This window comes from Helicoverpa zea, chromosome 31 (assembly GCF_022581195.2).
Source record: "Helicoverpa zea isolate HzStark_Cry1AcR chromosome 31, ilHelZeax1.1, whole genome shotgun sequence".
Classification (NCBI taxonomy): Eukaryota; Metazoa; Arthropoda; class Insecta; order Lepidoptera; family Noctuidae; genus Helicoverpa; species Helicoverpa zea.
In genome coordinates, this window is record NC_061482.1 from 3859144 (window position 1) to 3882191 (window position 23048).

General features: G+C 38.6%; 2 protein-coding genes across 3 annotated transcripts in view; one reads left to right on the forward strand and one right to left on the reverse strand.

The window, feature by feature from the left end:
• Positions 1-10648, reverse strand: part of LOC124645483 (potassium channel subfamily T member 2) — a 76474-nt gene extending 65826 nt beyond the window's left edge. Inside the window, exon 1 of one of the 2 annotated variants that reach the window (XM_047185301.1) lies at positions 9603-10648. In XM_047185301.1, coding sequence (XP_047041257.1) covers positions 9603-9802 — 200 coding nt within the window. In that variant the 5' untranslated portion in view covers positions 9803-10648. The remainder of the gene's footprint in view (positions 1-9602) is intronic. The other variant, XM_047185302.1, reaches the window with a different exon arrangement.
• Positions 10649-15009: 4361 nt separating this feature from the next.
• LOC124645489 lies at positions 15010-22589 on the forward strand. Its single transcript, XM_047185309.1, has 5 exons — positions 15010-15096; positions 15211-15277; positions 17898-18102; positions 21716-21803; positions 22563-22589. The coding sequence occupies exons 1-5, from the start codon at positions 15010-15012 to the stop codon at positions 22587-22589; spliced, it is 474 nt and encodes a 157-aa protein (XP_047041265.1).
• Positions 22590-23048: the final 459 nt, after the last annotated feature.

Below are 23048 nucleotides of genomic sequence, written 5' to 3' on the forward strand. Positions count from 1 at the left end.
CGGAGATCGTCATTAACGTCAGCTTATTTCAACATGTTCGGCCCTATAGCTAGAATTCTGATGCACATACCTATAACACTTCGGCATCAGCAAGACCTTCCTCAAGCTTTCGAGCGAAGAGTCCTTCAGCCAGCCAGCTTCAAATGGGTATCCCTGACCACCAGCATGTTGCGGACGCACATACCTGGTCAGCACCCTCAGCCACATCCAGCGACCTTGGCTCCAGCTCACTGCACTTCGGCCGGTCGAGTATCTCCCTCGCCGAAGCAGTCGCTAGCCACTATCGCGGCGCTGTGCAACTCTCGCAGCGCCGGTCTCGACTCACTGGGATTCGCAGCACCGCCGTAGCAGCCAGTTCCGACTCACCGAGAACCTCGCGGCAACATATTGGCAACAAGACTGGCTTGAAACAACTTCAAGAACTTGTACCATCGCCCTCCGGTCTCCGGAGGGGAGTGATGTAGCGGTACTACAACTCACAACACCGCCATCTACACATTCGGAGACGCAACTATCCTGCATCGCACATGCAGTGTTCGCGCGCACAGTGAATACAGATAGATCACCCCGACAACAACTGTCGGGCAGTAGCCCACCGGACAATAAACTCCTGTCCGGCCGGAGGATCCTCCCTTTACCGCGAGGTATGAAGAGCTTTACTCTCTGCTCTCATACCTCCACACCTATTGATATTGTAATTTTATACAATGCCTAGGAAATGTATACATTTCCCAGGATATGTATGTATAAAATAATTATTGAAATAATATTTTATACATTTCCTAAAAAGCTTCAGAATTTAATACATTTCCTAGGAGCTGTATACAATTCTTAGACTTCATAACATATACAATATTTCTTATAACATAATAAACCGGTGTTAGTGATATTAGTAATTTTTGACACTTGATCTTCTTTTTGTATTTTTCATTTACATTTTGTTAAACGTGAGTCAAGATTTTCCAGCTAAGCCGAGTGGGCGACGGCACTCAACCTTATCTCTCATTAGCGTCAAGTCTCGCATTGTTCTACTGCTTCACGACGCCGTCGTCACATGTGAATTCATACATGGTTACTTACAATTCGACGTCTACTTAGCAAAAACTAGGTAAATAACTCGCAAAAATGTTATGTCTAAAGAGTACATTCTACCTTTTTTCAACGACTCTCGCAACGCACACAAAAAGCGCCGCTCTCTTACTACCTTTATATCATCTACTCTTAAATTCTTTATTTGTATATTATTTAGCATTATTTCACGTTCAAAAGAAACGTACATACTTATTTAGTTGATAACCGCAACATGATTATACTTATTCTTTACTGTATTATTAATTGATAATTCAGTGGTTCTTATAACTTTTATAGACTGCCCAAGGTTGCTGCTCTGACATCTAGCTAGACGTATAAAAAGCGAGCCTTTCTCTTTAGTTGTTTTTGATGGACATCATGAAATATAGACCTCCGAAACTAATAAACCGGCCAAGTGCGAGTCGGACTCGCGCACCGAGGGTTCCGTAAAAATGCTGTATAGATAAAAAGTGAGTTTCGCGCCAACCGTTCAGTTTAGAACAATCATAGTTAGGGTAATTTCGTGAGAGTCAAAATAGTTAATATTTTTTATTTTATAATATAACTAAAATAGTAGGCCAGTACCTTGTAAAAGTTATTTTATTGAAGTTATTTATATACAACATTTTATAGTCATCATTCAGAAATCTGATTGAAAATAACTAATTATGTCTTAAAGGCCATGGGGCATATCTGACCCGCTTTGTAAAAAGTGGCGGACATGAATCAAAGTAGTTTTAAATCGTGGAGAACGGTATGACGTTTCTTTGAATATAAATATTTTATTAAAATTCCATGGAGACGAATGTCCAGGATCGTTTGAAAAATATAAAAGACAAGCAGTTTCAGAGGATTGTACAAGTTGCAATGCTAGTTTTTATTGTTAAAGACATTTCATAAAGAAGGAAGGTGCCAATCCGGATGACCAGGATCTGATGAGGATCTGGAAACCCTGAGAAATCGAGGGCAACTCTTGAATAATGTAGGCACGCATCGAGTCATAACCAGACATGTGAGTGTATTTTTGAGGGTACTGGTAAACAGTGAAGGTTTGGAGCTGATTTGATTATGGAGACTACAGAGAGTCAAGGGAACTCCCGAACGGTATGTTGCAACTACCACGTGTTTGGGCTTATTTTATTCGTATTAGCGAAGACTTTCCACAAAGATAGGTTTGACTGCCATTGTGGGATCGACAGCTAAGATCAGATATAGTTATGGGAACTCCTTTACAATTTATAACGTAACCTTGTGTTGGAGCTTATTTTATTTTAGGTGATGAGAATTCACTACTAACTTGGGTTAAAGCAGCCATTGCAGGAATGGGATCTTTTATTTTTGAGGGATTAATCACCTAAAGAGCCCCAGTTTCAGGTTTTTTTCGAAACCGCCTGACGACTTGTAGCTGTCGAATTGTAACAACGACTTCTAGAGAGTAGGATTCGGGGCTGCTGGCTTTAAGTTTCTAGAGCCTTGACAAAAGTGTAATTCTGTCCCTTTCTTTGTTTTATAAAGTCGGCATTATTTTATTTTGTAGCATTTTACAAACAAATCCAACTTCAAACATATAAAAAAGCAACAAGAAAACAAAAGCAAGAAAGAAATTAAAAAGGTTGCATCGGTCTAGAAGTCGGTGTCTAGAGGATGCATCTATATTTATTTAACCACCGAGATCTAGACCGATGCATATAAACAGTTTTCTTGTTGTTTTAGAAGTTGTTTTTTTTTTGTAAAAAGTTTTTATTTTTAACTTTTGTGAAACGTTCTCGTCAATACGAATAATATAAGCCCAAACACGACGTAACTAAAACATACCGAGTTCTCTCGACTTTCTCACGTCTCCATCATCAGATAAGCTCTAAACCTTCACTGTTTGATAGTATCACCAGACATACCTCTGAGAATCAAATTTTAATCCTATGCATGCCTACAATTTCTGATAGTTGCCCTCGATTTCTCAGGATTTCCATCATCAGATCCTGACCTGATGACAATGGAAATAAACGGCGAGTATACTCTTTCACTACAAACTTGGTCGTTTAAATTCCCCATTGAAATGAGGAAAATATTTGATGATTACACCTAATTTTCTCTAGATTCCCATGGTTCACATTGATGCGACTAATGCCATAGTAAATCAGAGCCTTTATCATTATACTGTGCTATATTTCGTTCGTATCCGCCGTGGGTATGGTTTTCATACTAAGGTGCCCAATGACCTTTGAATGATTTAAAAATTTTCACAGTTTAGAGGCCATTATATTTAAGAAGTGTTTGATATGAATTTCACTTTTTATTCAAAACTTTAATATCTCTACGCGTTCATGTGAAAAAGGGTAGGTAGTAAGTTTATAATTATTAAAAAAATATTTTATGTCATGTAAGCAAAAATAATATTTTAATATTTTATGTAACTTCAAATTTATCACTTTCGCAATTTTTCCTTTATCTGTACTATATAACGTTGCTTCGTGCCGAATTTTAAGATTCTGAGTTCACGGGAAGTACCTTGTAGGTTTTGATTCCCTAGCGTGTGACGGAAATTCGTCTAAGGTGTCGGTAAAACTGCTGTATCTTTTGATCGCGTTAACTTAGAAGTTTGATTTTTTCATTGCTTAAAGGGACAATAGACCTAGGTATTTGGTATAAATTTACCTTTATTCGTTCGTGAGAAATAAGGTAGTAAGTTTCATTTTATTAAAATATTTTTATTATATTATATAACAAAAAAAAATGAGATTTTCGCAATTTTTCCTATATTTGCATTATATAACAATGCTTCATGCCAAATTTCAAGATTCTGAGTTTACGGGAAGTACCCTGTAGGTTTTGATTCCTTTGCGAGTGTCGAGAATTTGTTGAAAATATCGACATAATCGGTTGTATCTTTTGATTGGCTTGGCTTAGAAGCTTGATATTTTCACAGCCTAAAGGGACAATAGACCCGAGTATTTCATGTGAATTTCAACTTGATACGTCCACGCGTTCTTAAGATAAAGGGTCTTGACAGACAGACAGACAGACGGACAACAAAGTGATCCTATAAGGGTTCCTTTCGAGGTACGGAACCCTAAATATCCCACACTGCGCTTTCCAACACGCAGGCCTAACGCGGTGAAGGCGTGTCTTCAGGTTTACTAGATAATTAAATCGGTTTAGTAGATTTGGCGGGAAAACGTTTACGCATTTGTAACATTAGAAAGAATTGAAGCGATTTTTACATATACAATATTAAACAACTAGCAGTTTAGCGGTATCGCCCGCGTCGCGTAGGAACTTCTTCACTTCGTAAAATGTAGCCATCGATACTCGGGCATAGCATAACTTTTCAAATTGGTTCGGCCCCGCCGAAAAAAAACAAAAAAGTTGACAAATTACAGCTTTACCGATCAGTCGTACAAGCATGCTGAGATCATAAGAAGTAGGGATTTGTTAAAAATAAAATATATTTACATAAGCATTAGGTGGACCTGCCTTAAATGAGCTGGTGTGACGCATGGTTCTTCAAGTTATATTAAAGTTGTGTAAAATTCGGTCTGCGACTAGCCCATGCCAATTTAGCACATGAAAAAATCCATTACAAACTTGCTAAATTCATGCCTTTGTCAAAAGGGTAAATTTAGATACTCAAGAAGTATGTACCATGAGTAAATCGAGGCGATTTTAAGTTTTCTAGAAAAATGGCGACAATTTAAAGCCGTATTAACAACCTTCAAAAAATTTTTGTACTTAATAAGTACCTACACGGTACATATAGAATTGAAACATTTACACTGATTTCATTCACAAAATATCTATCCAGTGCAGAAACTGTGTACATTGCTCAAGGGGACAAAATAAGAAATCAACGGTACGTATTCGACATGTACATATGATCATTTAAAATATTATTTACATAAATATACATACAAAGTGTAACTAACTATATTGCAAAGCGAAAGAAGTGGAAAGGAAGTTGAGTGCTAGTGTCTTGAGTGCTAGGCGGCTTCAAAATAGTCTATTCTTGTCGTTGAGTTCGCTATCGTTGACCTCAAAATGTTAAAAACTTATAGCTACCCTCGTCTTCCATGTTTCATAACAATGGAATACTTTTTCAATACATTCATTAGGTGAACATATTTTTCCGTTCAGTAGTATTTCAACGAGTTTGGTTAATCGTTTTGCTGGACTGTTCTACCATCTTTTTTATTATATTACGAGTTAATTATTTGCACGACGTATTAAATATACAAACCCGCTGCGTCCATATATGAAAAATATATCGTCTCCTAATTCCATTACAGCCACACACCTTGCAACTATGTTATTTCAATGAGTTAGCCCGAGAATATAACTAAGAAAATTGAGGATTAAAATCTACGATTAAGAAGCAATAATTCACATAATACGTAAACAGGCTAATAAATATGAAACTTAGTTAAGAGATAACGAGGAACGCGCACAGTGTTTACACGCGACGGCAGAAAGGAGCGATACCGCGGAATTGACGGGTACGCCTTGCGTATCACTGCGCCTGAAAGACTAAATGAGATTTGAGTCGCCGTCGCCAGCGAGATACTGCCCGCCGCCAGCCAGCCGCCCTCTTCACAACTGCCTCCCGCTCCGCGCTCGACGCGCACCCCCGCGACCATTGCTCGACATCACACTATCTATGGATACTCACTTCACGTCTCACATTGAGTCCTATGCAAAATTACACTGGGTATTCAGCACCAAGTAAATTAGTATTTACTTCCAGTATGACGTGGATTTTAATATGTCAATAGTGTGAGTTGCTAAACGAAATAACGCCATTTTATTAGGGTTCCGTACCCGAAGGGTAAAAAGGGATCCTATTGTTTTCGCTACTCTGTCCGTCCGTCTGTCTGTCACCAGGCTGTATCTCATGAGCCGTGATAGTTAGAGAGCTGAAATTTTTACAGACGATGTATTTTTGTTGCCGTTATAACAACAAATACTGAAAACTAGAATTCAATAAATATTTTGGTGGGTTCCCATACAACAAACGTGTTTTTTGTCCGTTTTATAAATAATGGTACGGAACCCTTCGTGCGCGAGTCCGACTCGCACTTGGCCGGTTTTTGGAACCAATATCTCTATTCATTTATTCCTTAAAAAGTTGCATGTTTCAGCTGTGTCAACAGAAAACTGAGAAATCTAGGAATGGAAAGTGGAGCGTATTGTGCCTCCGCGTATAATCATTGGCACGAATCTTGAGCGCTGACCTTCACAGAAATTATTTATTAGGTCCCTTTTGTGGAATGAAAGGTGGCGCGGGGGCGGGGTAAAGCGGGGGTATAGCCGTCACTCGGGATTGGTTCTTTGCTGCGGTTGACGTACCTCACGACGACGAGTGCACTTCCGGCCAATTTAATTGACACCAATTTTTATAAACGCATATAATATTTTAAATTTATATAAATTTTTAATACGCACTTGGATCAGGGCTCGCGTCAGTAAACCGGTTTCGCATTGCCACCGTGCCTACTATGACGACTGTGACCGTACAAACGGTTATAAAATAAACATCTTTCGCTGTCAATAACTATTCTTTTTTGTACTAGAACACAACAAAAATAAAAATATACGTTTCTATAAAACATAATAAACTATAAGTTGACAAAGTTTGCGCACTGAATATAATTCATTCCTGTGTGATCTACTTTTGTATTACTCAAATAAAAAAAAATAAACTCAATAGAAATTCTCCCTTGAAAACTGACAGCTGTCAACTGGTCAAAACATTCGATACTCCTAACTTTATCTCTGCTATATACATGATGTTGTAAATTATGAAAACGAAAATTGACTCCTGAGGCGGGTGGCCTCAGGAGTCAATTTTCACTGAATGGTTTAGGTATTTTTTTTTACAATTCGCCATAGAATATCATAAAGTATATGTATGTGATAGGATTTAATGTGATTAGGTACGACACACCCGATATACATATAATCCTTTTTAGATTTCATACGTACATATTGTTATCATGACATTTAACTATAATTGTAATGTCATCTGCAAGTAGGATAACGTGTAATCATGGCCTCCTGAGGGTAATTCAAACTAGTTTTGCCTAGGATAGACTAGTTCTACCTAAACGCGATAAAATAAACTAGTATAGCCTAGTCCAAACTAGTTTTATATCATGGCAGTCTCGAAAGCAGCGTAGCGTAGCTACTTCAACATGTGAGGCAGAGTAGGTCAGCCTATGGGAGAGTATGAAGGAGCCTGTGTATCTCAACAGCTTGTTGAAGGAATAAGGAATCACGAGGTACGCTCGAGTGATTGTTCATGTCGATAATCAAGGGGCTATATTCTTAGCTCAGGACCCTGTGTTTCATGCACGCAGCAAACACATTGATATTCGTTATCATTACGTGAGGGACAAGAAAGACATTGAGTTGAGACATGTACCCACTAAGTCCATGTTAGCTGATGTGCTTACTAAGCCTTTATCAAGTGTTAAACATTATAAGTGTCCTAGATGGTTTAGGTGTTAAGGCCAGCTGAGTTTTTCTTTTGGATATTTTTTAATTTCAAATTTATAGGGGCGTGTTTGATATACGAACTTATTTGTATATAGTAAATTTAAATTTGATGGAATAGAATTGGTTTGGAATGTTTTTGATATTTGACTTTTTACAATTTTTGTGACACTCGATATGAAAGGACAATGCCTAAAAACGTCCCCACCCACCAACAGACTTGAAAGTAGTGTCATTGGATGCGCCTCATTTAATAGATCATTTCTTATTATGGAGACCCATTCCAAAAGTATGGGGTTTAGGAACTATAAGACAATTTAGTATCCTTAATAATCAATTAACTTCAAGTTTGTTAACCAATTACTCAGAGTTGGGTGGACCGATTTTGATGTTTTTATTTTTATTTTAAAGAATCTATCTCAAAGTTAGTCTAATGTAATTTTCATCAAGATCTTTTAAGCAGTTTTTTAGTTATCATTGGTTAAAATAATCGGTTTGAAGAGGCAATGTAGGATGTCGTGAGGACACCTTCACCACCACAAACAGACTTGAAACTAGTGTCATCGGAAGCGCCTCCTTTGATAGATCATGACTATCATAACGATTTACGCCAAATGTATGGGGTTTTGGAAATATTCGACATTTTAGTATCCACAATTAACGTAACGTTACGTTAGGTTAGTAGGTATACACCGTGACTTTTTAGTCGTCTTACAACGGCAGCCCAGTTCATGTATCCAATGACTAGTAAACGTTCATATAAAAAAAAAAAACATTTATGAGATTTGAATAATTTAAAAAAAAAATTAATTCATTAAACCCCAAACATTTAGAGTATGTCGTCACAGTAAAAAAATATCTATCGGATAAGGCGCTTCTGATGACACTAGGTTCAACTCTGTTGGAGTCAGTAAAGGTCCATACAAAATCATTAAACCAATTATCATTCTAACCGGTGATAACTCAAAAGTTGCTAAAAGGATCCCGATGAAAATTATATCGGACTAACGTTGAGACACCTTCTTTGCATTAAAACAAAAATAATCAAAATCGGTCCACGCAACTCCGAGTAATTGGTTAACAAACTTGACGTTTATTGATTATTAAGGATATTAAAATGTCGTGTATTTCCAAAACCCTATACATTTGGAGTAAATCGTTTTGATAATCATGATCTATCGAAGGGTGCGCTTCCGATGACACTAGTTTCAAGTCTGTTGGTGGGTGGGGACAGGGTCCATACAAAATCCGGCATTGTCCTTTACCTGAATAAAACAGCAAGCTTAAAAGTGCAAACTAAAATCTGGTTTTCTTCTTTTACGATCCATCGCTCACATCTATAGCCTTCGTAATAGATTCAGTTAAAAGTAATCCAGGCACACTCACTAGAGAGCGTGTTGCTCCAAAACCTCCAGTTGAAATCATACGTTTTCCTTTTGGTGCTACTTATACCTCTACTTTCAGAAGCTTCGACACTGAATAAGTAAAGAATGAATAATGCGTACTGCAAGAACAGCATGGTTTCATAATTACCACAGATACCTTGCAATGCCCACTACCTAATATAACCGTTTTTATGTAGAATGCAATACTGTAAAAACAACGACTTTTACTAACGTGAGACGAATAATAATAGTTAAATCCCTCGTAACATAACATCCCACTACAATTTTTTTCGACCTGAAATCGCAGTACTTTATCCGGCTTGCTTTGCGCATGTCAAAACGAGTCCGATACGGTAGAATGCGTCAAGCATTTTACATGATGCGAAAGGTGCTAGCTGATTTTATTTAATGTTAAGAAATAATGGTGAGTCGATGTAGAGTCCCCTGTTCCGATGGCTTAATGATAAATCCCACTATACAGAGACTGGCATGGATTCCTTTTTACAGCACTACAGAAATTCCGCACTTCCTTTGTCGCACCTAAATTTTTGGTAGACATATTGGTCTGATCTGGTACATTGACGTAAAAACAAAATCTTATTTATTTATTTTTATATATTAAATATAGAATATGATTTAGAAAGCATCGTGAACACTGACCTTTCTTCGAAGCGTATACTGGATCGGCTAATGTCGCTCCAGGCACTCATGGATCTGCCGCGACTCTTGTGGTAGGCCGCGGTTGCCACTGCGGAGACTGTAGGTCGCCGCTCTAACTCCACTTCAGGAGGAAAGTTGACCTTAGTAGAGCCACGTGAAGAGGGCCCATCCACCGATTCACCACCTCCTGAGCACTCCATTTCGAAAGCGGCGTATTCAGGAGCTTCCTCGGGCTCTCCTTCACTGCCGTCGCTCGCCGCCGAGAGTGCCTCATACCCGTAGCCAGGGCGGACGCCAGCGGCGGCGCCGCCAGCTGCGCCGCCCACGCTGCGGACGCACTCCGGCCCTGCAGCCAGCCTCGGTGAAGCTTCGATACGACTCAATGACGCCGCTTTTACAGATTGTCCTTTTATATTTAATGGCGAACCTCGTGAAGGAAAATGATTTGAATAACGCAGTTTGCTGTGACGAAACGTGGTGAAGCTTTATTTCGACGATAGTATAATAAGGAATGACACTAGCGTTTTGCTCACTTAAATATATTTCTGATATGCAAAGCACTTCTATGAATCATTCCACTTTTACACTGCTTAGGAATTTCGCGCTATTTTCACTAAAGCTAACTTGGTACAAGAACTGGGGTGTATAGATGTATTATCTGCGTAAATTTAAATTTACCGCAAATTCTTCAATAATCACAACAAACTTCCACAATTCTCACTTATAACGTATCGTACCGCGTTTCGTGACATTTGACCCGTATGTAACACTAGTCTTAATTCGTAATGAAAAGACGACGAACAGATTCAACTAAACCTAGCCTGATTCCAACGTGTTCTGTATGCTCTTCGGCTGTAGCGACCTTGGAGTCAAGCTGAAGATATCAGTATTTGTTAATGGGATGGCTAAACAATGAAAGCGTATAGATACTACTTTTCATACATAAGGTGGTTGACGTGAAGTGAGGAAAGTATGGAACTATTGGAGTGAAGTGCGCCCTAGAGGTGGCCGGGCGAGGCGGATCGATGCCGTCCCCACGCCGCCCTCTTGTAGTACGAGCCGCCACCACCGCAGCGCCATTGTATCACTCCTCATAAATAATAATACCTATTATATTTTTACTATCTTAGCTTATTCGGTGCTCTTGAAAGATGATTTGCTTTTTAGAATTGTAATGAACATGAATTCTATTCAATATAACTATTTACGTATGGTAACTTATAAGTATGATAGTGTATGAATAACTTCACTAATATCTTGTTTATCTAGCATTTCTTAATTCTCTACTTATAAGACTTATTTACATAAATAAATTGATGGCTAATATTTTGTAATCACAACAATTACGTAGTAATGAAATCAAAAACTGCCAATAGATGACACTAGAATAGTATTTCTTAGAAAAACTTGGTGCAAACTTGCTATTAATTAATTTGCGAATGATTTTATAAAAATAAAAATATATAAGTATATGCAAAAAGGCCTTTGCGTGCGACTTATCCGCACTTTGCTACAATAAGCTCCATCTGTGGTAGTTTAAATCAAACCACTACTTAGTTAATACATCTAAGATGCGTGAGTTGCTCGTTCGTTAATTATTGTGTTGTTATTGTAAATTAACTACTGAAATCATTTCAATCCATTCCTTGAATGTAGTAAGTAAGACTGTCAATACAATCTTACACAGCTTACAGATTTAGACTTGAAAAACGAAATTCGTAGTTAGCTCTGTTAGCAGGTAATATTATAATTTTCATCAATATTATAATATTACCTGAATATATTTCAGAATATACGTAAAGGGCGTAACACTTGCAACCATCCGATTTTCCCAGAAACTTACTACAATCCAGAAAGATCCACAATTTATTATCGCAATAGGTGGCGCTAGTGTCCTGGAAAATATAAGCTCACGAAATCATGTGGAAATTGTAATGCTAATGCTAATGTAATTGTAATGCTGCCAGCCTTTTGTGTACGCTCCCAGTCTTCATTGATAGGGACGAATTTCTTGATGCTTTTTAGTTTTAGGTTGCCTCGTTGGTCTAGTCATAGATAGCGCGACTGCTGTACACGAGGTCTCGGGTCAATTCCCGAGACGGTTCGACATTTTGGCTTTGTGGATTTTAGAAACTTTCACAAGGCAGAACCCGGAGTCTTGAAGTTGACGGTGTTACACACCCGTGCCTGGGAGAACACGTGAAGCCGGCGTCCCGAATGCTACCCAGTAACAGTCGTTGTTGCAAGTCTACATCAGAGGCCTCCCAGCGGGGCCCAGCAGGGCCAAGGCCTGCCGGGGCTGCGGGTTGTTCGAAAGAGATACCGCGGCCCTGGTACATAAAAGGCCTATGACGGAACACGACGGTTTTTAGTCAGTAAGAGTCTGACAGTCCCTCACAGCTGCTAACCCACAGCGGGAGGGGTCATTTGATGATTTTTAACGTCGAAAAAAAAAAAAAACAACATCAGAGGCCAAGAGGCGGATTTGAGAAAATGACTCCAGCGGGCCCAGCATGGCGATTCTATCCCTATTCTTCCAAGAAAAGACAAAGCTCTTTCTATCCCACTCACGATATGTCTTCTACCCGAGCATGGCGCGACCCGTAGACTAGCGTTTCTATCAAGACAAACACTTTCCATAGCAACGGAGAAGTAGCTAGTAATGGGTCGTCCTGCGATGAATTTACGTTTAGTTAGCAAAAAAAAAATGTGTCAGATGCACTATTTTTTACGCATGAACCTATACATAAACTCACGTAACTCAAAGCACAACAAAACGTATTGATCGAACTTATTTTTTATCTGTGTTATAATCAATAAAGTATTCTGTGGTACAGTTATCGGCATGGATATTTTATGTAGAGGTTTCAAGAACCCTCCATCCCTACCACTACAATGCAGCCCTCCGTCCCTACCACTACAATGCAGCCCTCCGTCCCTACCACTACAATGCAGCCCTCCGTCCCTACCACTACAATGCAGCCCTCCGTCCCTACCACTACAATGCAGCCCTCCGTCCCTACCACTACAATGCAGCCCTCCGTCCCTACCACTACAATGCAGCTCTCCGTCCCTACCACTACAATGCAGCCCTCCGTCCCTACCACTACAATGCAGCCCTCCGTCCCTACCACTACAATGCAGCCCTCCGTCCCTACCACTACAATGCAGCCCTCCGTCCCTACCACTACAATGCAGCCCTCCGTCCCTACCACTACAATACAGCCCTCCGTCCCTACCACTACAATGCAGCCCTCCGTCCCTACCACTACAATGCAGCCCTCCGTCCCTACCACTACAATGCAGCCCTCCGTCCCTACCACTACAATGCAGCCCTCCGTCCCTACCACTACAATGCAGCTCTCCGTCCCTACCACTATAACGAAGCCCTCATCCCTACCACTAGGATGCAGCCTACTAGGGCTCAGCGTGCACAGAGTGTCAAGAATGAGTTCTTGGCCTCTGATGCTGAAACGAGACAAGTATTATTAGTAAGTGTCTGAGTAATATTCATTTACTAGTACTCCCCTAGACTTGGCTCCATCCAAGCAAAACTCTCATGCTTTGTTTTAAAAATATAATTATGGCAATAGTAAATATGGTATTTGTTGTTGCAGAACATAAGCAATTCTTTAAAAAGGAAAACCAGTCATCAAGAAAATCAAATGAGATGGAATCATTTGGATAGGTAAATGTTTATTTACATAATATTCAAATAAAAGATAAGATTAAAAGTAAGATAAGATTAAAAGATTATAAGATTATAAGATTAAAAGAAAGATAAAAAGTACTTTTCATCCCACCATCTCGGAAAGGGTATTTTTACTCTTTGAACGTGGTCTCTCACTATCGGCCTCATCTCAAAGCTCAAAGTCGCTCAACGAGCTATGGAAAGGGCTATGCTCGGTGTTTCTCTACGTGATCGAATCCGAATTGAGGAGAACCGTAGACGAACTAAAGTCACCGATATAGCCCACCGGATTAGCAAGTTGAATTGGCAATGGGCAATATTGCTCGCACAGCAGATGGCCGATGGGGTCGAAAAGTGCTGGAGTGGAGACCACGGACTAGCAAGCGCAGCGAAGGACGTCCACCAACAAGGTGGACAGACAATCTTATAAAGGTTACCGGAAGACGCTGGATGCAGGTCGCCTCCAACAGGTATCTGTGGAGATCTAAGGGGGAGCATATGTTCAGCAGTGCACGTCCTATAGCTGAGATGATGATGACTCTTTGATATCTGAGTGCAAAAGCCCATTGTATCCTCTAGAGCGGCAAAGTAAATTGAATTTAGAACCTCATGTGGACTGAGTTTGTGAATTCGGCTGTGTTCCGAAATTAAACTCAGTATACTGGCCAGTGTGCGTGAGCTCACGAATCAACACCTTATTGTACGGAGTGCCACGGTGACAAGTTGACGTAATGTCCTGAGCACTAGCTTCGGAACACAGCCTGTCATCAACATTTTTGAATTTAGAAAACCTTCTTGGTACTTTTTTTCTTAATTTGCGTTGCGCTCGCTATTTTTTTACGTCATATTGTTTAAGACGTGAAAAACATATTCTATTCTACTAAAATGAATGATTTTAGTGACGACGACGACATATATTTGACGCCGACAGAATTGATTGAAACTGTCAATAATGCGCAAACGACCTTTCCCCTCAACAATCACGCGAGAAGTATTTAAAACAATACGAAATGGCAAATAACAATACATGGCGACTAGCTAAAGGTGCCAAAACATTTTGCTTGCATATTTTATTGAATTATATGAGACCAAGAAATCAAGCACACTACGATTAAGATGAAAATAGATATTCATATCGAAACGTATACTAAGATACTGGCATTTTTAAAAAGAGCCTCATCTAGTCATCAACCAAAAAAACTAAAGTTTTCACAGCATCCGAAATAGAAAAGTTTATTAACGATGCACCAGATTCCATGAGTGACATTCCAAAAGTAAGTCAGTGTACATTCAGTAGGTATTATTTTATTCCGGACAACGAGGTTAAAATAGAGGTATGACTTTACTGTGTTTCACGAGACTGGGGGTTATGTCGGCTAATCATGGCCTAAATTTTGACTGAGCTAAGAATGTAATGTTTTGATTCACATTATAATCAAAGTCATTAGTCGATACCAGTCAATGTAAAATTCTTACCATATTTCTAAATAGTACACTTAAAACATCTGTTTACTATGAATTTTCACGTTCGATTTTCTAACAATAACTTAATAATTGCTGTTTTGTGCCGGAAACATAGTACCTACATCATCAAAGGTGTCAAATGTTTACAAGCAAATTCCTTCGGCTGGAATTTATTGTTAGCATAATACATTACGGTGTAACATTTCGTAAGACAAAAAGACTCAGAACTGTACTATATTCGGGTTAGTCAACATGTGCTATTTTACGTTTGATTTGAAAATGAAAAAAATTGGTTATATTTTCATATATGTAGCGTTTATTAATGTGCCAAGGGCAAAAGTAAGTATATTTGTATATCGTATCCACCGTCATTAGTTATTTGTCACACTTCTTAATTCGCATTTATTTGTTACATACATATACATAAATAAAACAATGATTCAATGATTTCAGTGCTCTATACCCGGCACGTTTTTTTGGAAACCCCGTTTGGGTCTCGACTTAGCCGTTCCTACAACAGGTAAGATACTATATCACCTGCGTCACATTTTTTACACTTGCATTGATTAACTATGTTTCCCAGTGAATTAAAACAAAAAGTCTATAAGTCTGCGAAAATACTATCACTCGAAGGCGAAGGTTCCCTGAGAATGGCTAACATTTTTTAAATCAGTGTAACTTGCTTGCAAATTATTGTGACGCGGGATCTTTGGGGGGACCGGCAAAATTCTGGAATCTTCAGTTTAGGAGTGAATATTGTAATCGGCCGTACGTCGAAGCTCCGCGGATCGATCGATCATAAGATTAAGCAGCGTCAGTCCGTGGATGGGATGACCATCTTGTCATGACGACATCTTCCGGACGGAGGCACTATAAACTGTATAACTGCATATGTTACGGGTATGAGAAGCCAAAAAGTGTGATAACCATAAGGGGTATTGGTTTGGCCGGGAAACTGGCTTGAGGAAATCAGATAGGCAGTCGCTCCTTGTGAAACACTGGCACTCAGCCGTGATTGTTACACACGTTTTATTAGCCACTGAGCCGATCAGCCGTTTTAAATTGTTATGTTAGCTGTTCTATCATCATGTTCAAGCACAACAAAGTATTATTTCGTGAAAGTGCAGGACTTTCATTAAAAACACAGGGTGATGGGTAAAGTTGGCCGGTATATCCAATAAAAACTATTTGCACATCAAATGATAGCTTATACCCTAAGCTTCATTTTTAGGGTTCCGAACCCAAAGGGTTAAAACATGAACCTATTGTTTTCGCTCCTCTGTCCGTCCATCCGTCCGTCCGTCTGTTACCAGGCCTATCTCATGAACCGTGATAGAGAGAGCAGAAATTTTGATCTGCTAGAAAACTAGGTCTAAAGATGGGACAAATGGGTTATTCATGGGGCTGCCATCCGTCCGGGTTTCCCCGGAATAGTCCTCGTTTTGACCCCGTCCGGGGGACGTCCGGGCGGGTTTTCAAGAAACGTCCGGGGAAAACCCGGACACTTTTCATGTAAGAAAGCACCTTACTGTATTTAAGTATTTATTGGCATTATAATACAAAACGCTAACTTCATTCAAAGTGTAAGAGTAACACGATAAAATACCAACGGAGCGCCCTTCGTCTCCACACCCTCGCGAGTTCAACCACTTCGATTGGATGATGTTGGAAAACATTTCAGTAGATTCATCGTGGCCTGAGTAGACAAAACTGTTCTATTTCTGAAAGAAAGAAACATTAATATAGACGACTCGAAATTATTTGACGAGTGGGGTCAATTTGAAAGAATTTAGCCTAAATCTTTCAGACGAAGAGAAAAAATTGAGCGCTAACCAGCTTTGGCCGAATTTTTTTAAAACAAAGAATGCACATCTGTACACTGAATTAAGTAGGCTTGCGCAATATTTTTTCTGCATACCTGCTCATAATGCGAATGTAGAGCGATTATTTTCATTAATTAATCAGCAATGGACGAAAGAGAGAAACTCGTTAGACGCAGATATAAAAAAATTGATTTGTTTTTGTAATTGTTTATTGCTAAAATTACACATTGTGTGAAATTAAAAAAAAAAGGAAATTAAAGGTCTTTTTCTATATTATTTTCGGACCCGTCCGGGGAAAAAATGCGATTTACGTCAAATGTCCGGGTTTTTTTAAATCTTTGACCGGGTTTGGCGAAATTCGAGATGGCAGCATTATTCGTCATCTCGACACACTTAACTCACCACGAATGTGTCCAGTTGGTAAAACTCAAAATTTTTACATTTATCATGTCGTCAACTCGACACGTCAATATTTTGATTCGTGTCCAGTTAGTGAAACATAAATTGTACACTTTTATGTTTTCGCCATCTCGACACATTGTAGCATTTAATACTGTTATACCGTGCGAAGCCGGAGCTTAATTTGAATTTCATTCTGCTTCTTACTACAAGTACTAGGGCCAGGGCCAATGCAGCCAGTCTTCTGGGCAGTGATGCGGAGGAATAATTCGACGCCTAATCAATGTTCTTTTATATATGTTTTTATGTTTTGTATATAGTAGTTTATTTTAAGTATTGTATATAGTATTTTTATTTAGCAAAATAGTACAAGTTTATTAATATAGTGTACATTTTCTTATCATATAATATCTTCCATTACTTACGACGAAAAAAAAGTACTAGGGAATCATAAGTGCATTGAAACCAGATAAATGCATTACCAACAATAATGTTCTACAATAAAATAATGGTATTGAAATCGAATCATTGTTTGTCACAAGTACTGTACTTTTTGATTGAAATCGGCTAAAATGCTAAAATGTGTCCACTTGGTGAAAACATAAAAGTGTATAATTTAAGTTTCACTAACTGGACACGAAATAAAATCTTGTAGTCTTGTGAGTTGACGATAAATCGATCTCAGTGGCGTGCACTTGGAGAGGCCTATGTCCAGCAGTAGACTGCTATAGGCTGCTGATGATGATGATGAGTTGACGATATGACAAATGTTCGAATTTTGAGTTTCACCAACTGGACACATTCGTGGTGAGCCGTCGATGTGTTTTATGCCCTCGATCAGTCTATCGAGCATTATTTTTCGATTCGATACATACAAGGGATTTGTTTTTAATTTAACGAATCTATTTAATTTTTTAGAGTTTAAGTTGAATGTAAATTTACGAACAAGAGAAAATATAGAAGAAGGCTTAGTTGTTCTCATTGACGGATATCAAATGGGCCTTTCTGTTATAAGTATTGCTTCTGGAGCATCCAACATCAATGCACAAACCCCACATTTTGATCCAACATCAGCAGCTTTCACCACCAATTTTTACAGATGGGCGTTAAGATATTTTAGCAGGTGAGTACAATGTGTAGATACATATTTTTTTTACTCTGCCTTCGCGTGTGTAGGGGGGAGCAGGTCGTCATATCTGCAGTATGCGACACGAAGAGACAGCTATGTTTATGTGTTCACTCCTTGTAAGTTATTTTTCGATTCGTCTTTGAAATTGTTTATGTCCAAAAAGTTTTGGTCAAAAGTTAAAAAGATACTGATTTCTGACACTTACGCGAATTTAAATAAAACTACTTTTAAATTTAAATAAAACTACTTTTAAATTTAAATAAAACTACTTTTACGGATTTTATCGCGGTTCGTTCCCGGTGACGGTCCGGTGACGACGGCAGTGGACAAACGGCCTTAGTCTGCTAATTTATTTTCGCAAGGTGCAAAAACTCAGTTGTTAAATATCTTTTTATCCGCGAAATCGATGGGGTCCAAAATTTAATGCTGGAGGGTAGCAATTAGGTAGCAACTCTGAGTGAAAAAAATAAACTCAATACCTTTGCGCCGTTTCTTCACACTGGAAAAAGTGACAGCGATCCTGATATCAGAACGGCTGTCTTCAAAACCACGAGGATAGCAACTAATGGTAGCTGGTAGCAATTATGTATTTTGAGGCGACCGGTCAGAAGTGACAGCGATCCAACGTTAACGTTGTTTGCGAGTATTGTGACGCATTGAAGTTTCCCGGAGAAGCGCCAGGATTGTGCTGCCTTAGTGGCAACTTGTAATTGCCGTTATTGACTCCGCCACCTGAGCTTGCGGTCATTGCTTTGTGGCGAAATACCCGAATTACATTTTCTAGCAAGCACTTAAAAAATAAAATGGTTATTTCCAAATAACCTCATTTGGGGCATTATCGAAGAACGAGGATTAAGGGTAGGTTCATATCTGACGGAACATACGTCGCGTATTTTCGGTCGCGTAACGCCAAAACAGACAAATATACGATAAAACATTCAATCATTCACACCTAACCGATGATGCGTTAGTACGTCAATCATACATTTACGATACGCTCGACGCATTTTCCGTCAGATATGAACCGACCCTTAATCCGACATTCAAGGTATTTATTTATTTTTGTACTTACACGCAATATATATTTTCCTAAAGTGTTTGTAAATCAGTAATTATGACTGCTTTTAATTCTTTAGAGACAAGGACAGATTCACCATCGCAGTGCTTTGGAGCGCATGCCAAATGATGACTACAAAATCGTGATCAGAGCGGATAAATGACCATCTGGAACACATGAAACACATTTAACGGTCCAACAATAGATGAAGTGGCCATTCTGATAGTTGGGGAATATTTGGAATTACAAGATATTGTGCTTCGTCGCGATAATGGGTAGTTGCAACAAATATCTCGCATCAATAAATGCATAGTTCATATGACACATTACAATACCCGTTGATATTTTGGAATGGAGAAGATGGATATTATTTTACATAATATCAGAAGATGGATATTATTTTACATAATGGATATTATTTTACATAATATCCATCTAAGAAAAACTGCTGCGCTGAAAGTGCAACCCATGCAACAAGATACATACATGGCAAACCAGCCACAATTGAGTGTTTACCTGCCGTACTTTCATACATAAGATGAGTCACAGACAAGATACATCTTGAAGCACCTGTCAAGTATCACATACCACTAACAGATGCAGGTGCATACGAGCTTGATTGTGGTCATTCATCGCCGATGTCAAACACCGCCGTTCCAGAAAGTCGAGTCCTTGCAAAAGAAAACCGACTCTTGCCCAGGATGATTCGCGAGGCTATTGAAATTAAAAAACGTTTGGTGAACAGGAGAAATTGTATTACAACCATATGAGAGACGACATCGTCCAATTATGCAGAAAAGAGAGGGAGCTTAATGTACAGGGTCAAGTGTTCTGCAAGCAGACCTACGAGATGCGTCTCTTACAAGTAGCCTTAGAGAAGTCCCTGAGTGATAATATACTGCCGTTCATACGGGAGCAGACTATGACAAACACCGAATTTGAGGTTACAAAGAGAATGGACAAGATTGCTTCCACCGTTTCAGAGGAAGGTAATTATAACATTAACTTAGATCTCTCGAAGTGGAACCAGTTGCAGAGACATGAGTTTAACAAATGGATTTTTAATGAATTGGACCAGTTGCATGGAAGGGATAACCTCTACCCAGACTTATTTACTAAAAATCACAGATACAGATTTAATAATAATAATTTAATAATACAGATTTATTAAAAATCTGCTACTATTTTTTAACAGACGATCAAAGGATGATTTAGATCTTGAGAGGGAGCGCAGAGCTTTGTCAGTCCAGACGAACATGCTGGCTCGCAGTTTTTCTCGATGTACAGTAGAAATTAAATTAGCTGTGTTTAAAGCTTATTGCACATCGCTGTACATGGGGGCCCTGTGGTTCAGATATACCCAAAAGGCTTACAAGGCTTTGCGTTTCCAATATAATAATGTGTTCAGAGAACTGTTGAGATTGCCACGCTTTTGCAGCGCATCGGGCATGTTTGCCGACGCAAGCAAAGATAACTTTGACGCAATATAGCGAAAAAAATCGGCCTCAATGATGCGGAGGTTGCGTGACAGTCGTAATAGTAGTCAGTCACTCAATTGCTGCCCGGGTAGACAGCCCGATCATACGTGCGCTGGCCGACCGAACCAGGGTCGTTATTAATCAAGAGATAGATACTATAAGGTTCTCTTTTTTAGAGACTCGAAACTTTTAAAAACCAAAATTTATTTTTGATCCCACCATCTCGGAAAGAGTAGTTTTAACCTTCGATATCTGAGCGCAAAAGCCGTTTTTATCCTCTAGAGCGGCAAAGTGATTTGAATTTAGAACATCGTGTGCGATACTCCATTTGTGACAATCTTGATAAGAATTTTCAAACAAATACATTTTAAATAAATAAAATACTGCTTAAAATAATTATTCAATTAATTACGTAACTTTTATTATTGTTTTTAAATAGATTTTTAACCTCGTTTTCAAATAAATGAACTGTAACAGATACTTCTTTTTAATTTGATACTCATATGTGCGCCCATTTAGTTTTTTTTGCATTTAGTTAGGATATTTTTTTTTATTATTGTTTTGAGATCGATTTTAAACCTCATTACATTTTTAAACTGAGTTTTTGCATAAATAAATTTTATTAGGTACATCTTTTTAATTTGTGTGACGTGCGGGCCATTTTTTTTTGATGAGTTTAGAAATTTCCTCGATGAGGTGGGATGAAAACTTACGTGTTGCACTCGAGTGCAATGATTTTTCACCTTGTGCTCTTTTGGTTCCCTCGCTATCGCTCAGGATTCTAATTATTAAAATTGATCCCGCGGTTAAAAAGCAACTTTATACTCTTGTATAATAAACTAGCTTTTGCCCGTGGCTTCGCTCCCGTCAACTGACTTCTCTACTTTACCCTATTTTTTTTTCATAAGAACCTTCTCCTGACAATAACAAACACAACAAAAAAAAGAATTAGCCAAATTGGTCCAGGCGTTGTTGAGTTATGCGCTTACCAACACATTTTGCGATTCATTTTTATATTATAGATAACTACTCCTGAGCTGTCTTAATAGATCTCTCTATGATCTTTTTTCAGTATTCCTTATTGGATTGGAGGAAAAGGAGGAAACTTCTGCGATACCCTCAAACTCTGGCGCAGGAGATTCTATTATATGGATGAACAGGTACCATCTTGGTTAAGAACTCTTCTATTCTACATAAAAAAAGAAGACTGGGAAAGAGAGGATTTGGACTTAAAGCGATTCAAAAAGTACTCAGAAACAGCATTCGGTAGACATTTCCGAAATCCAAGTAAAAATTTTAATAACTTTAAATCTCAAGAAACCGTCGAAACTATGGAACAAAAACAACACAGTTCCTCGCTCATCCTCTAAACCTCAACAAGGTACTTATCTCTTTGATTAGGGATGATTCATATTAGGCCGGGCCGTGTCCGGGGCGTGCCGTGTAGGGGCACGGATGTGAAACGTTACATACATTTTGTATGAAGCAGTTTATATTACACAGTGCATGATCCGTGGCCCGTCCGGGCTACAAACGACGCTCGTCTTTAGAATTTCGTAAAAGCCCGGACACGGCCCGGTCTAATATGAATCATCCCTTACCTGGGGCCTCTGTAATTCCTTAATGACTTTTGTAGTTTTTTATGGGTCTTTTAGTTCATAATTAGTAACTTTTACTACAACATCCTCAAAGAAAAATACACCTAATATTATTGTTCAGAGATCCGACTTTGTCGACCATCCTTATTTTCAGAACAGCAAAAGTACGTGTTACACAAATATTTAAAAATAAGCCAGTGGAGTAACGTGAGGCGGGCAGGGGGAGCAAAAGCCCCGGGCGTAATATAAATATTACACCATAATTATCTAATAAGAATATTTTTACGAAACATGATAGGTTGATTAGCAATAAAATTTCAGGAAAAAAGGTGCACCTCTCTTCCCTGATATCCTAAAAGCAAAAAGCGTTGAAAATATTGATCGCTCTTCCATGCACGACGTGGAAGAGCGATCGTTTAGCAGCCTCTGCAGACTAAAAACCTGGCCATAATGAGTGTGCACCAAAAACTTATTCATGGAAACCTACAAGATTTTAATAATAAAGTGATCGAGAAGTTTACAATGGATCTCCGAAAATTATGTTTTATTGACCTAAAATGATAAAAAAAAATACGTTTTACAGTTATTCAAATTCCAACTCCTTTTTATTATATTTTTCTAATAAATGTTATTATAACTTATTTACAAGTTTTTTATTGCATAGTCAAGAGCTGTCCCAGAATATATCGGGTGTGTCATTCACTATCACATTAAATGAAATGCTTTAATATAATACTTAAAAATTAAAAAAATGTATTTTCAAACAAAGTAAATAGAATAAAAATGTGCGAAAACTATAACACCATA